The sequence below is a fragment of the Pseudogymnoascus verrucosus genome (genome assembly GCF_001662655.1).
Source record: "Pseudogymnoascus verrucosus strain UAMH 10579 unplaced genomic scaffold scaffold_17, whole genome shotgun sequence".
In the NCBI taxonomy this organism is placed as follows: domain Eukaryota; kingdom Fungi; phylum Ascomycota; class Leotiomycetes; order Thelebolales; family Thelebolaceae; genus Pseudogymnoascus; species Pseudogymnoascus verrucosus.
This window is the reverse complement of record NW_017263668.1, coordinates 455,853-470,788: the sequence shown is the minus strand read 5'-3', so window position 1 is coordinate 470,788 and position 14,936 is coordinate 455,853. Positions and strand designations below refer to the sequence as shown.

Here is a 14,936-nt window from a genome sequence, read left to right as displayed (position 1 = left end):
CGACGACGACAAGGACAACAATACTGGATAACAAACAAAGATCATTAATTGCTACAAGCACGACAGTAAGTTTATGTTTGTTACGTTTATTATTCTTTATACACACTAACATTGCCAGCCATGGCCGAGGAGGTCAGCCCTTCTCCTCTTCCTCGTCCACAGCCCGAATCACAGCCTAGATCGAGATCGAATCAAAGCCAACCACGCAACCAGCCTACGTCAAATCCCAACCATCCTCAAGCTGACCCCGTTTTCCCTACAATGGATCTGTTTCGCGCCACCATCGCTAGACTCGAGAAAGCCAAGAAGGCTGGAACCTGGGTTCCGCCGATGATGGGTGCTGGACTTGCATACGATCTGGTGAGACATTATTTCCGGTACCAATTTGTCTACATATTGATATTTGATATGGAGCAGAGACCCCGGCGCCGGAGTTCATATCGATGGGAATATTCATCGACCTCAACCAGCCCCAGCCAGGAGAAAAGCCCCAGCCGCCGAAGAACAAAGAGCACGCATCAACCATCCTACCGGTTCTCTGCATGAAACTGGCAAAGGCTACTGAATTATTTTACCACACCATGCCGGACCATGAGATGCGGGACTGCCTTCCCAAATACGCAAAGACATGGGGATACCTCTATCGATTCTTCAGCCGGAAGATCCACGAGCACGTCTCGGCTGTCTCCCGCGCCACGCTAGATCGTGGGTTCCAACTCACCTGCACCATCGTAGCGGGGGCTATGCAGAATGGCGGATTCTACGAGATGATGAATCAGAGTAATGAGGTGCAGCGGGCGTTGGTGATTAATGGTCTCTTTAAACCGAGGCATATGTGGTATTTGTTCCGAGACCAATTCAAGGCCGTCTCCTTCCCCTTCATCTTCCACAATGGAGTTCGCACGGACCCGGATGAGGAAAGACTGCGCATTGATTTTAGGAGGCTGCTACATTGTACGACGATGATGATGATTTATGATTTTTTGAGGTTTTGCATTAGTGCTGAGAGGGAAAGGAGAAGACGCCGATCTCGCGTATTAGAGCTGGGAAGGCGATTATTAAGGCTAACTACCTTGATGTCCCGTATCATGGACATGCGCGGGGCATTGTGAAGTCTTTGAGGAGGCTATCGGCGTCTCCGGATTTTAAGGACATGGTGAGGAGGCAGAGCGGTGGTGGAGATAAGGGGGGTGGAAAGAAAGGTACTCGGGCAAAGAAGAGGAAGGAGAAGGAAGATGGACATGGGATTGCTAAGAGGAGTAAGTGAGAAAACACACTGTGAGAAGGGAGGTAGAAGCGTCCCCATGTGCCGTTTTTATTTCAATCATATATGAACCATGAAATATAGAACTAGATTATATTGGTTAGGGGCTAAAATTTATATAAAACATCAAAAATGACAAAAACATACAACGGTGGGTATTCGCTAGTGGTCACCCACCCAACTACTATTCCACCGATATCAAGCAATCCTCTAGATAATACTTAAATCGGTGCCATCCGGCCTAGTGGGTGAGCCTCGCCGCCCTTACCCTTATTTTGTGATCGCGACCACCTTGACCACCTCGACCACCCAAAAGTGGGTCCATTTTTAACAACGCGTTGTATCGCGACAGTGGACGCCCACGGATGAGTGGATGAGCATGCTGAGGAAGGTGAGGAAAGCAGGGTGAGCAGGGTGAGTAAGGTGAGCTAGATGGGTGAGAAAGGTGAGCTGGATGGGTGAGAAAGGTGAGTACGGCCGGACTAAGAAAATTATATAAAGGGCCAGCCACCCGCTTCATATTTCACAGCCGCTGTCAGCACCATATATTTTCTTTCAAGGTATCTGCTACCATAGGACGGCCAGTCCTTACTGCCGACGACAGACTTGCTATAGCACGGGGGCGAGGTTTTACTATAGAGAGTACACTATCGACAAAACCAATTGAAGGAGACTGGACTGTCTCTTGCTAGCGCGACGAAGGAGAAACATGAAGACGTGGAAAAGGTGTGGCAAGAGTATGTACAGATAGAGTCTCATCAAGTGTTCCAACTGGGCTTGCACGCATGAGAAATCATACATTCGAGCGGCTGCATATCTTGAATTTGCCATGCAGTACATCTCCTAACTTGTTGCTCTTCCGCGGCTACAATACACGGAATATAATATCTTTGTCACCTTTGCGCAAGTGTAAGTAGCGACTGTGTCCAATTTAGCATTTCCTGTCATCAGCTCCTTGTCCCAACCTGGCATGCTCTCCTTCTGATTCGCTCAGCTGATCCTCCGTGATATCAAGGGCCTTACAGCCTATACCAGTTCATATGGCATGGCCAACCTAGGCCTACCAGTTACATGGAATCTCGTTGGTAGGCTCCCAAATGTTTGTTTGTTTAACAAAGCCGCATTCCCCCAAATTGTGGTACTTAATTGCCCAGCACTTCTTACGCCCGGTGTCTTTGTAGATGCGATGCATGCGACCGTTCTTTGTGTCGATGCAGACATCTTGCTTGACACCACAACCTGTGAAGCTAAAACATCCGTCCCCACTTGACGAGACCCTGCCGCACTTGTCGCAATGGTTCCAACGACCGTGGTATCCCATCGTAACGAGAGGAATGGGAGGGGCGCCCCCGACTCCAGGTTGCGGGATAACTGTCCACTGATAGATCAAGTCTACGCCGGCGTTGTAATCAGGACATGTGCCTTGGCTGCAACCAGTACCGCCCCTCGCGAGAATGTTGTTGGGAAGATTTGGGGATTGGAAAGCCGGACCGTCCGCAATAGAGTCTTTGGCCAAGGCGGCTGTTTCGGTAATGGCGACTGGTGTGGCAACCACGGCGACGACTGCCATCGCCGTAATCAGTGCTTGCTTTAAAGAGATCATGATGAAGGGTTGTAATGTATTGTCGAAAGTTTAAGCGTGAATTGATATCCTTCTTAGGTGCTTTTAAGCTGATGTTTGTCGGTGATGCTTTTTACATTGTGAGAGTTGTCGAGATGGGAATTTATATACATAATTCTAGCCCCCAAAGTAACACTCCCTAGCAGGAGGGCGCTATGTCACTGTAAGCGAACTATGTGGGTACTTTGAATCCTTCGAATCTTTTTAATCCTCCATGTAACCCTCAAACCCTTCAATACGAGCTCACACTTACAACCGTGCAGTAGTTCACTCTTATTAGCATTCTTTTGACTGTGCAAACAGAACAACCCTTGCTGCCGAGAGACGAACCTTCCAAATCTGGCTTTCACGATGGGGTTTGCGCTCTTATAATGGTAGCTTACAGTCACATCGGTGCGCGAGTTAGAGCTATTGGACCTAAAGCCCCGGGCTGAAGTACCCCTAAGCTGGCAGCGTCGATATTTTACTCATGAAATGAGTAGCGATCATATCTAGCATGAAGTGAAGCCATGGCAATCCTGTAGCACCCCATAATCCTGCAGGAGATTCTTGGAGTCAGTTCGCCACCCCAGGTGAGTATTTAGAGCTGTGCTACGATGGTCGGCGCGGAGCTAGGTAAACCTGAACTAAAAATAAGGGTCTCACGGGGGACTACGAAATATTAGGTTGGCGCGGAGTCTGCTAAACCCGAGATACTCGAGCTAAAATCAGGGTCTCGAAGGGGCCACAAAGTGGTCCTGTAGGCCCATTAGATTTAGTATGGCTTAACTCAATACTATAGTACTCCACCATTTTAGTGCCTTGCAGTGTTGCCCGAGTACTACTCTGAATACTCGAGTACTGCTAAGCCCTTAGCAAAGAGGGGTAATATAGATTGTAGAATAGATAATTGAAGCTTCTACTTAAGCGTTCTGTATTACTTCCTGTAATGAGTGACTCTTCGCTGTCGCTAGTGCCAGCTAAGTATTAGTCTAATGCTTTAGAGCTGCTGCCCCTTATTCTAATGCCCCTTATTTCGATGCTACATATGCCTCTAAGAGTTCAATTACCTAATTCTACATTAATACTCTTTTCTAAAAGACTATTCTACTGTACTTTATTAGATACAGTACCTACTAGAATCTAATACTAATGCCTTTAAAAACTAATTATAGATATACGCTAAGCTAGCCCTTAAAGAACCTAACGACAAGCAATCTATAGAAGCATCTTTAGAAGTAGTACCTATTAGTGCATGTAGAATATAATACAATATCTTTAATTCGAAGCTTATTAACACCCTCTACTTCTGCTTCTGCTTTCTTCTAGCCTTGCTAAGCACCTAGTAATGCACTAAGTTCGTTAAAATATAGAGAGCTTGTTCTCTCTTTTATAGTATTAAATAACCTACTATTACGCCTTATTAAAAGCTAATCCTTCTAGTAATTAGTTCACTATCTAAATCCTATAGTCTTAACAGTTAGTAGAACTATAATTAGATAGGATCTATATTAACTATTCTACTATTATAAAGCACAGCTTTAAGTAGAATTATAATAGTATATTATAAGTAGTAGACAACTAGTAATAACGATAGATACTTAGTCTACTTAGAACTATTCTAAGTATATAGTAGTTATAGTATACTAGATTAATGATAATTAGTAAATAAGAAATACTATACTTAACGTTATATACCTATAAGAGCTAATCTACTCTAGTAAATACCTTGCTAAATAGTTGATAAATGTAATAGACGATTATAGTATTATACCTATAATCTTTACTATTATAAGAGATAACGCCTCTATAAATACAACTATGCTATTAGAATATAAGAAGCTAGCTTTAGTATAATCTATTACTCTAAAACAACTATAGGCTTTTATAGCAAAAGTAGGAGACATATGCTATATTAGGTATATTATTAATATTGCTATTTAAGCTACTTTAGCCTCTTTAAAAGCAACACTAGATAAAGGCCTAGAGGTATATTAGCTTAAGATTAGTGTAAGGATGCCTCCTTACTCGGGGTAGTTACGGCCGTCACGTGGCGCCATCGAGACTCGGGGCCGTTACGGGTCAGTCGCGACTGACAGCCTTAGGCACATAACGTAAGGAAGCCTTAGGCAAACAGGGAGCTAGCTGAGTCGGAGCGGCTTCGGGTATTTTAAGGGAACAGCCATACAGGGTTACACCTTCATCTTTTTTGTATCCTTTGTAGTAGACCTATAGGATTGCACCGACTTCTATCCGACTCGCACTCCCATATGCAACTTCTCGTGATACGGTGCCCTGTGTCCATACAAATAGAGAGTAGGTGTTAATTATCTAAGGTGTTAATTCGTATAGATAGGCACTCCTGCCATTTATCATTTTTAAGGCGTAGAATCACCTCTCTACTTAGTACGAGGACTTAGGATTACTAGACAATTAGGTGATTACATTAAGTGAGAATGGGTAGACTTTAAATTCAATTAGGTATAAGTAGATTCAACACTTCAATTAACATACAAGCACTCGTACGATTAGAACCTATTGCCTTCTTATTCTTAACGGGCATAAGAGTCACCTCTCTACTCAATTTCAACACTACTATATAGAACGGAAGATAATCACCCTCTATATGCTACTATACTCCTTGCACATTCTTTAACTACTTGACGTTAGCTGCTTTACTCTGCTAAAGCTTTTGTACAGACGTTAGATTAAAACCTTCGTATAGAATAGGCTAAACCATATTACAAAACTCAAGTTTCTCTCTGCATTTAAAGAAGCATTTAAAGCTACATTTATAGAGCAGAACATTAAGAGCGGCTTCTAAGCTATAGGGCTAGTTCTATACGAGCTATAGAGTGTCCTCTCTTACTTAAATCTATAGTTAAGGACTCTAACTCCTCCTATAGTTAAGAGTAACAATTGGACTTCAAAGACTCCCTAAACTATAAGGGAGCTTGATTTTCAAACAGAGCATATTAAGAACCGTGTCGTACGACATTACAATAGCTCTCCTACCTTAATTAATGATGCTATTAGCTGCCTTGTTAAGGGGGCTTAAGTTATGATGCATTCTGCTATTCTACTTAAGGTAGAAGTTAAGGCTCTACAAGCAGTAAATGAACAGAAAAAGAGGAGGGAAAGGAAGCGTAAGAGGCGTATAATGCAAGGGGGTAGTCTCTCTATACAAGAGGGAGAGGATATCCTTTAGAGTGCTAAGGTTGATGCTCAACTCTATATGGAGGTAGTAAGTAAGAGTAGTTAGTAGGTAGGTTCTATAGGCTAATAGAAGCGCTATGGCTTATGTAGTATTATAGGCTATAATTCCTATACGTGCTAGAGGCATAAGGAATTAATTACAATTAAATAAGGGTCATTATATAGGGTAGTAGTAGTGTAGTAGTAGTAATTGTTAATTCTAGTGTTTTAGTGGCTAACTAGTCTGTATAGCCAACTTATATGTGAAATACGTTACCTATCTTAGAAGGTACCTAGTAAAAGAGAGGTGCCTATTAGGAAAGGCACCTATTATAAGGATGCCTCCTTACTTAGGTTAGTTATAGCTGTTATGTAGCACTATTAAGACTTAGGGCTATTATAGGTTAGTTGTAACTAACAGCCTTTAGTATATAGTATAAGGAAGCCTTAGGTAAATAGAGAGTTAGCTAAGTTAGAGCAATTTTAGGTATTTAAGGAAATAGCTATAAAGGGTTATCTCTTTATACCCTTTTACCTCTTTCTAAAGAATAGTAAGCTTAGTATTCTAACTTTTAACTAGCCTAGTCATTTACTTAGTATAACACTAAGTAGGTAAAGTAGGGAAGTTACTAGTAACCATTATTAAATTAAAGACTAAATTTATATACCTAAGTTTAGTTCTATCTAGGGGAGAACTTTAAAGTACTAAGAGGTCTAAGCTACTAACTAGGGTTAATTTCTAAGGTATATAAGGTAGCTTAACTACTTATAAGTAAAAGGTTAGCTAGTACTCTTTTTAGGAGAAAGGGTGTTAACCTTACTACTCTCTATCTATGTTATAGCTAGCGTTTATAGCTATACTTTTGCTAACATACTAGTTATAGTAGTAATGAGCATAGTAGCGATTTAGCTACCCTTAAGGTAGGGTTAACATTAGGTACTAGAGAATTCCTAAGCACCTAAGAATTACTAGGTACTAGACAGAGTAGGCACCTAACTCTTTCTAAGTACCTAACTATTACTAGGTACTAGACAGAGTAGGTACTAGACTATTTAAGGGCACCTCCTTATAAGATCCCTATGTAATAGAACTATAAGAACTATAGGAACTCTTATAGTTCCTCTAGTTCCTTATAGTCCCCTTTAGTACAATGCTACTATATAAGTAGATAGTTAGTTCTTAGATAGGAGCTTTATGCTTAACTTAATATAGTATTCTATTATATACTATAACGTGTTTTATAAAAGCCTTTGTGTCTAATCCCCTACCTCCTCTATTAAGTAAACTAACGTAACGAAACCTCTATAAGTCTTATAGTTTAAGACTTAGCGTTACAATCTACTTCTAATATTTAGAGGTATAAGACCTATTTCTTAAATACTCTTAAAGATCTTAGCCTAATAGGAGTACTAGATTTACTTTATTCCTACTTAAGTATAGTAATCTACTTCCTAAGTATAAAATTACTTAAAAGATCTATATACTCTAACATTAAGTTACTAGAGTAGATAAGAGTAATAAGGAGGTAGAATAAGAAGGTTAATATTATTCTCTATATAAAGTATAATTATATTACTAGTAATATAACTAGAATAGCTATCTATAATTAATAACCTTAGCTAATTTCCTAACTTCTTATATAATTCTAGCTTAAGAACCTTATATAGCTACTTAAAACTATAACTATTAAAGGTCTAGCTACTATTACTAGTTAAGAAGTGCTAATTTAAGGGTATGTCTTTATAAATCTAGCCTATATTAGTATTCTTAGCCTTAAATATTATACTATCCTATATAGGGAGCTAGATGTTAAATCTATAAATAATACTATAGATAGTAATATAATATATGTTAACTAGGTAGTAAGATGCTACTTTTACTAGGATTAGCTCTAGGCTTATCTTAAGGATTTAAAACACTTTATAATGAAATTTTTTAATATCTTTATATATAAGACAACTAGAAGAAAACTTTTAAGTCATTAGAGGTTAGTATCTATCTTAACGTTATAGCCTCTTATATAAGGACATAGGGAATATAGCTCTCTATAGGTATATATAAGAATGTAAGTTAGAGGTAATGCTATCTTCTATCCTATAGGTCTACTATAAAGGATATAAAAAAGATAAGGAGGGAACTCCCTATATAACGTTCCTTTAATACCTAAAACCCCCCTAACTTAACTAACCCCTTATTTGCCTAAGGCTTCCTTATACTATATACCTAAGGCTTATAGTTGTAATTAAACTATAATAACCCTAAGTCTTAAGGGTGCTATATAATAACTATAACTAACCTAAGTAAGGAAGTATCCTTATACTATCCTCTACCTTTAGAAGGTACTTTGTCCTTAAAGTATATAAGCTTATACTATATATAAGTTATTATATAGGTTATATAGTATAGAGGAAGAATAGAGACTAAGGAGTAACTATAACAAACCCCTATTTAGGTTATTATATAAGGTATAGGTATAAAGATTAGGATGCCCTTTATTTATCTAGAAGTCTAATAGTTAGTAGTTGTTTAGGTAGTAGAAGTAGTCTAAATCTATTAGTATAAAGTTACATCTTTGTTATATATATAGTAATTAGTGTTATAAGGGTCTATATTAGTATTAAATTAAGTCTATATAGTATATGTTATTATAGAATTTTAATATAAAAGGGGAATTTCGTACTAACCTAATTTAGACAGCTTTGTTATAAGCTAGAATATAATTTTAAGCTTTGCCTATAGCCTATTGTTTTCTTTATAATAACAATGCTAACTCCCCCTCTTAAGACTAGTAAGTAGCCCCGCTTCCCCCTAAGTTACGTTACATATAAAAATAAAACTATTTTGCCCTCACCGCTCGTTCCATCTACAATAGGATGGAATATCAGAAAGAGGATTGCTAACGGCGTACTTGAGCCTTAGTGGAAATAATGCAAGGCTGACATTATGACTCAGGATGGTGCGAGATAGACGGTGCGAAAAAAAGAGATGAATCGTACAAAAAACGTGAGATGGGTGTGTAAAAAAGCGAGATGGATGGTGCAAAAAAGCGGGATGGGTGTGTGTAAGAAAAGCGAGATGGATGGCTGGTGCGAAAAAGCGAGATGGATGGTGCGAAAAAGCGAGATGGATGGGTGCAAAAAGTGAGTTAGGACATGTAAACAAACGAGATGGACACAGTGTGCGTATTGCTAGCGCAGTGTGCGTATTGCTAGCGCAGTGTGCGGGTTGCAAGCGCAGTGTGCGGGTTGCAAGCGCAGTGTGCGGGTTGCTAGTGCAGTGTGCGGGTTGCAAGCGCAGTGTGCGTATTGCTAGCGCAGTGTGCGGGTTGCAAGCGCGAGTTGCTGGCACGAATCACGAGCGCTGCGAACGGCACTCACCGGTCGGTGTGGTGGTCGTTGCGGACCATGCTCACAAAAGACGTATCAGGGGCCTTACATTTGCTCCGTTCATGCAAGGGGTTCGTGAATATTCACGATTCCACTTTCCTAGTATTCCCCGGGGAGGATCCCGGAGCTAACTTACTACATACCTACCAAGATTATCAACGCTGCACGCCTTCCTTCGCAGTATAACGTGGCAGCAGGCTGCGAGATAGCGCCGATCCACATTCTGATGTGCAACTACTAATCCATGCTTGCTAGTCCTCATATCGTCTGAAACCTCTCGCCTTTTATTCTCGCCCCTGCAGATAGTGCTAGATGACTCGGTGATGGCCCTCGGGCATCCTAACTGGAAATGGGAGTCGAGATAGAGGTTCGCACACCGGGAAAAGGACTTTTCACGTAAGATTTGGCAGCCTTGTGTTGGTTCGGGGGGAGTGGGCCATGCATTGAGGCGCCTAAAGTTCGGTTTTATCCCACTTGTCATATGTCTATATTCACGTAATGTAGCAGAAAAACGTATGGCCCCTCGAGAATGAGTTACATCTACAGTTCAATCCAAAAGGGTAGTATATCTATGGCAACCCTCTCGAGTCGCTCATATGGTGCTTTTAAACTCTGTGGAGCCCAGCATATTGCCAAGGCTGCAGCCACGGCTACGTTATAACGGACGTAGCGTAGAGCACAGTTAACAAGTTCGTAATTTAGCATGGATAATGCCCGCCTCAAGGCGGTGTCGCGGCAAGTCACGAACAACGTCGATCCCTCCGAGCCGTATCCCCGATATAAACTTATTGGCTGTGACAGGGCGTTCCCGAGCGCCACACCATAGGCCCCGCTAGACTTCAATGTGATTAGCCTGAGTATTATGATAGTAGACAGTGCAGAGTGTATTTTGAGTAGAGCCAGGTTGAGAGGAGGCAGAGAGAAATCTTCGCGCAGACCACAGAGAGAATATAAAGTCTTTCCCTCTCCCCATCTTTTAATCATGGACCCCGTCAACTCAAACACATTTCAGCAGAAGACGCCGACGTTTCAATAGACTTTCATCCGATAGAAATGCCTTCGCTAACAGGTGCTTTAAAAGGGGGAGGATCCCGATATCTGAGGTGACAACACCCTACCCTATTCATTAATCTAGCTCTTCTCATGTGTTCTACACGCCATTGATTCCTTGAATCACCGCTATATTGCCTTCGCAGTGACTAACGTCTACTTAAATAGCGGTCCCAGTGCGGAAGAATATCAAAAGACAATCGACTTTTCCGACAAGTTGGCAGCTCACAACGACAGGCAAGAGGAAACTTGCAAGACACGCCGAATCTTGTTACAAGAATGGCTCTTTGCAACCGACGGCCCGTTCGCCACACATTGTTATCCCCACGACGACACAGAAGCGGCGCAGCAACAGTAAATGGCAGGCCAGCATGATCATCGTTGTGGCCATTGGTTTCTTCATATTTAACATATGAATGACACATAAGGGGTAAACATACGCCATAATCACTTCTTTGAAACTAATTCTAACAAAACGAATAGGAGGTACGCAGAACACGACACGCAGAACAATCAACTTGTTGTTAAAGTCGAACTTAGCCAGCATTAATCCAATTCTATATGACGCTGCTCAGCAGCACGAGTTCGCCATTGCATCTATTCCTTTCATTCTCCATAATATGTCGTAGCAAGACAACGTCATGCCAAATCCAATATAAATATGGATTCAGCGAATAAAACGCCAACAGTGTCTCTCATATTTCACGAGGAGTTTATAGGCTTTAGATAGAAAGTTAATATATCATAAATAGAGTCGTTGATATACTCTCCAAGTAGCTGTGTGACAGTAGTCCTCGCCCTGTGGACAACTTTCCACAGAAACCACTCTCCTGAAGTCCGCGCCGGTAACATAGACCCGTGCGGCCCACTCTAATCTACAGGTGAATAGTTCCCGTTCCAAGTGATCCTGTACCTATCCTGTCCCTGCGTCACTTGTTGTAGGGCCAGAGGCGAAGATGGCGTCTTCGGAAGTATCACAACGAGATGAGACAATTCAAGACGGAACAGGCAGGGACTAACTGCCCTAGCATGCCCTGTACTATGAGCATCGCCTACCCTGTGTAAAGCCGGCAATGTCCCGAGCAACCCCGGTTATAGCAGCTCCAGCCGTTACCTGATGCCAGCGTAACAGCAACTGTGCGTCTTAGGGGCGAGGGGCTTAGACCAGTGGCCACGGTGCGGCCATCAAGCCCGAACTAAAACAGGCGATGTGCATATTACACTAATGTTATTAGTATACATTGCTTCAGCTGCCCCGTAGCTGTCTCGGGGAAGGATTTAGGAACCTTATCCTCATTTCCCAGAGTTCACGGGGTTGGCTATAGCCGCCACTATTATGAGAAAGTTATTGAGAGCGATGAGGCTGATGATGTTGTAAGGCATACAAGGGTCGATTGGAACCAGCGCTCTAGAGTTATAGTAAGTACTAAAGTACATACAAGTTCCAATCCGGTCTAACCCAAAACGTCTCATCTCTCATCCCATGGGATGGGAACTACTAGATTTTAGGTTAGACTAATCCATATCGACCCGTCCCGGATTGGCAGTCGCACCCTACAAACTTACATGATATCCCTCCACCGCCAAAACCTACCTTTAAGGATACCTATCACCTATAGAGTCAGCATGCACGAATGTACCCTGCAACCGCCAAAACCCACCTTCAAGGATACCTAACACCTACTAATTTAAGGATCCCTTACACTATAAACATTCTAGTTAGGAATAGTATACTGCCTTAAATTTTCCTAGGAGGAGTTACCGTTTCCTCTTAGAATAGAGTAGGTGTAAGGTGTTATTAGTAGCACCTTTAGTAGCAATAGAGACTAGAAGGGCCTGTCTTTATAAGAACAGACTCTAAGTAGGCGTAGAAGGCATCTAACATATTCTAATGACAACAACAAGCTGTTAATACAGCTAAAAGAGGTTAATAAATTATAATAGGACGAAATTGTAGAGTACTTCCTAGGAAAGACTAAAGGGACGTTATAAGTACACTATAGCACGAAGTTAAAGAACTGCTTATAGACGTCTAAATCTAAGAAACGTAAGAGAATGAACTTAGCTAAAGAAGGCGGGGAAATATGTCCATTAGGGTTTTTAATGGACTTAATTAATCAATCTATAGCTTTAAGATGCTCTTCCTTCTACACTAATTCTACTAGCAACTGCTGACTTAACTAAGGATGCTTATAAAAGCATACTATTAACTAGAAACAAAGAGCACATAGCAGCGCAGCTGCGTTGTAGCAGCTAAGGAGTGCCCACCGTGGCCTACAAATAGTAGCGTAGACCCAGTAGATAGATTACTTATTCAATTGAATCAAATTTACTGTTCTATATACTGTATTCTACTTCGGTGCCGCTATTCCGGCTGCCATTACTCGGAGCGTGCCAAAGCGATAGCCGTGGGATATTCACCAAATTCTGGTGGACATCCCCGACGCTGGGGTAATATTCCAACAAGGAATGTTGGAACATGAGATGTTCCTAGAAGTACGCCGCACAGCGTAGATCGTATACTGGATGTATATAAGGCCTCCGGTCCCCCATAGTTTCTCAATCAAGTCGTCAAACTCCAATAATATATCCAACAAGGAATGCGAAGCTCATAGATCACGTGAAAACACTTTATTTAGTATTTATTCTCTAATAAACATCCTCGCCTCAAGTATCCATCAGGGCCCTTTCTTATTACGACCCTATATGGCAGCGCCATAATTCTAGTTGCCATGGCTCACTCGCTCTCAATCGATGTTGACTGGACTGTACCTAGTTCCTCAGACATGGCATACATCCAAGAATGCTCTGCTGCCATCCGTGGCGAAAAACTACCGAACGACCTAAGCTTGGAAGCTACGCGCCTTTGCATAATTCGGGGCATCCGGTATCACCCTGGATTTGCTACCGAACTGTATAGCTTAGGCGACCAGTATCCAGAGCTCATTCGAGCACTCAACGCTCGCAGCATCATGAGCAACATTATTCCCAACATGAAAGAGGCGCATGAATTCCCTTACTGTATCTGGCATCCGAACGTCGCGAGCGAATCCATCTACCGCGAATTGGCGCGGCGATATCCTCAGATGCGGTATCAGGCTGGCCGTGCCTGCGCAGTTGCCGGTTATACAAGCTTGTTTCACGAGCTTGACCTCCTTCCTGAGGTCTCCATTGCAGAGGAGGCCCGTGATAATCAAGAAAGTGGGAAGGCAATATTTGATTCTATAATGGCAAGCATGGTTAAATATGCTGTTCTGGATGATTACAAGCTCTCTGCAGAACTCGACTACCCTAAAGCTGGCGCTTGCTTGAATGGTGACACAGCAGTGCGATCATCACTTGACGTGAAAAACCCGTTTGAGAGAGATGGTACATTTAGCCAATCGCTTTGGTTGTGGAGATGGAACTTATACTTTGATATAACTGAGGATGGCCACGTCGATAACTACGAAAAAGAAGACCGACCTGCTCCTGATCCACATGTGGTGCAATATCTTTACACGCCTCTGCCAGTCGACCTACCAAATATCAACAAGGATGTTCTGATTCTCCAGGCTGCTTATTCGGGAAATGTCGATAGGTACGCCCGCCTACGGCGACCACGGATGCTCCGAGGTGAATTCCAATGTGTCATGCGAGGTATATTTCACAACACTATGTTTGCTAAGTGGTGGTCTCTTCAACCTGAAGTTACCCATCATCAACACCTTCGCCAAGCAATTAATGCCAGGTTTATCATGAATAACGACTTGTCGCGTATCACTGATGACACACCTTACAGCGATCTTCCATACAACATTTATTATCCAGCGCGCCCTGCTTGGAAAACCTTGGAGGAACTTGTTCGCCGCAAACCGTCCATGGCACCACAAGTGGCTCGAGTTTGCATTGCGGCAGATATGCAAGGTGTGTACGACGGCATTAAAGCGGTTCCAGATCAGTTCTTAGTGCGCGAAGCACGCGGAAGTCTTAATAGACACTACCTTACAGACCTCCTACGCAGGGCCGCCGAGTTAGGCATTGACGTAGAAGAAAAATTATCGCATGGGGAAACTTGGAAGATTCATTTGTGGAAGTGGACAACTGAGGAAACACGCGACTGGTTAACTGATTACATTTCGTGGTTTAACAGGGATTACACAACTGAAATGGTGGGCGATCAGCCAGGTGAAGGTATTTACGAGGGTTTTGATTGTAATTTTGGACGTGTCAACCTCAATGTTTGCATTCACGACCTAACGCAGGAGAAGATGCTTGGAACGGGAGGAACTGACATTAGTCGTGATTCAGTCGAGTAGTCTATTCTAAACAGTATGATACAAACTCAATCCACTAGCTTGGAATTCTACAAGGCCAACTGTGGTGTAAACTTGCTGCATGTTTGCGCACACAATGAATGTGACCACAGACATTAGCAGTTTGTCCATGTGAGTTTGGTAT

The 14,936-nt window shown here is 42.1% G+C and overlaps 4 protein-coding genes across 4 annotated transcripts; 3 read left to right on the top strand and 1 right to left on the bottom strand.

Moving 5' to 3' along the window:
• Positions 1–120: 120 nt before the first annotated feature.
• VE01_04416 (uncharacterized protein) lies at positions 121–1,267 on the top strand (the record flags this gene model as incomplete). Its single annotated transcript, XM_018273890.1, has 3 exons — positions 121–360; positions 420–896; positions 1,016–1,267. 3 exons carry the CDS (start codon positions 121–123, stop codon positions 1,265–1,267), a joined length of 969 nt encoding a protein of 322 aa, XP_018131176.1.
• An 837-nt stretch (positions 1,268–2,104) lies between these two features.
• VE01_04415 (uncharacterized protein) lies at positions 2,105–2,972 on the bottom strand. Its single transcript, XM_018273889.2, has one exon. It carries the CDS (start codon positions 2,865–2,867, stop codon positions 2,325–2,327), a length of 543 nt encoding a protein of 180 aa, XP_018131179.1. The 5' UTR covers positions 2,868–2,972; the 3' UTR covers positions 2,105–2,324.
• Positions 2,973–10,428: 7,456 nt separating this feature from the next.
• On the top strand, positions 10,429–10,854 carry VE01_04414 (uncharacterized protein; the record flags this gene model as incomplete). Its single annotated transcript, XM_018273888.1, has 2 exons — positions 10,429–10,472; positions 10,665–10,854. 2 exons carry the CDS (start codon positions 10,429–10,431, stop codon positions 10,852–10,854), a joined length of 234 nt encoding a protein of 77 aa, XP_018131178.1.
• Positions 10,855–13,070: 2,216 nt separating this feature from the next.
• Positions 13,071–14,826, top strand: VE01_04413 (uncharacterized protein). Its single transcript, XM_018273887.2, has one exon. It carries the CDS (start codon positions 13,229–13,231, stop codon positions 14,792–14,794), a length of 1,566 nt encoding a protein of 521 aa, XP_018131181.1. The 5' UTR covers positions 13,071–13,228; the 3' UTR covers positions 14,795–14,826.
• The last annotated feature ends 110 nt before the right edge of the window (positions 14,827–14,936 follow it).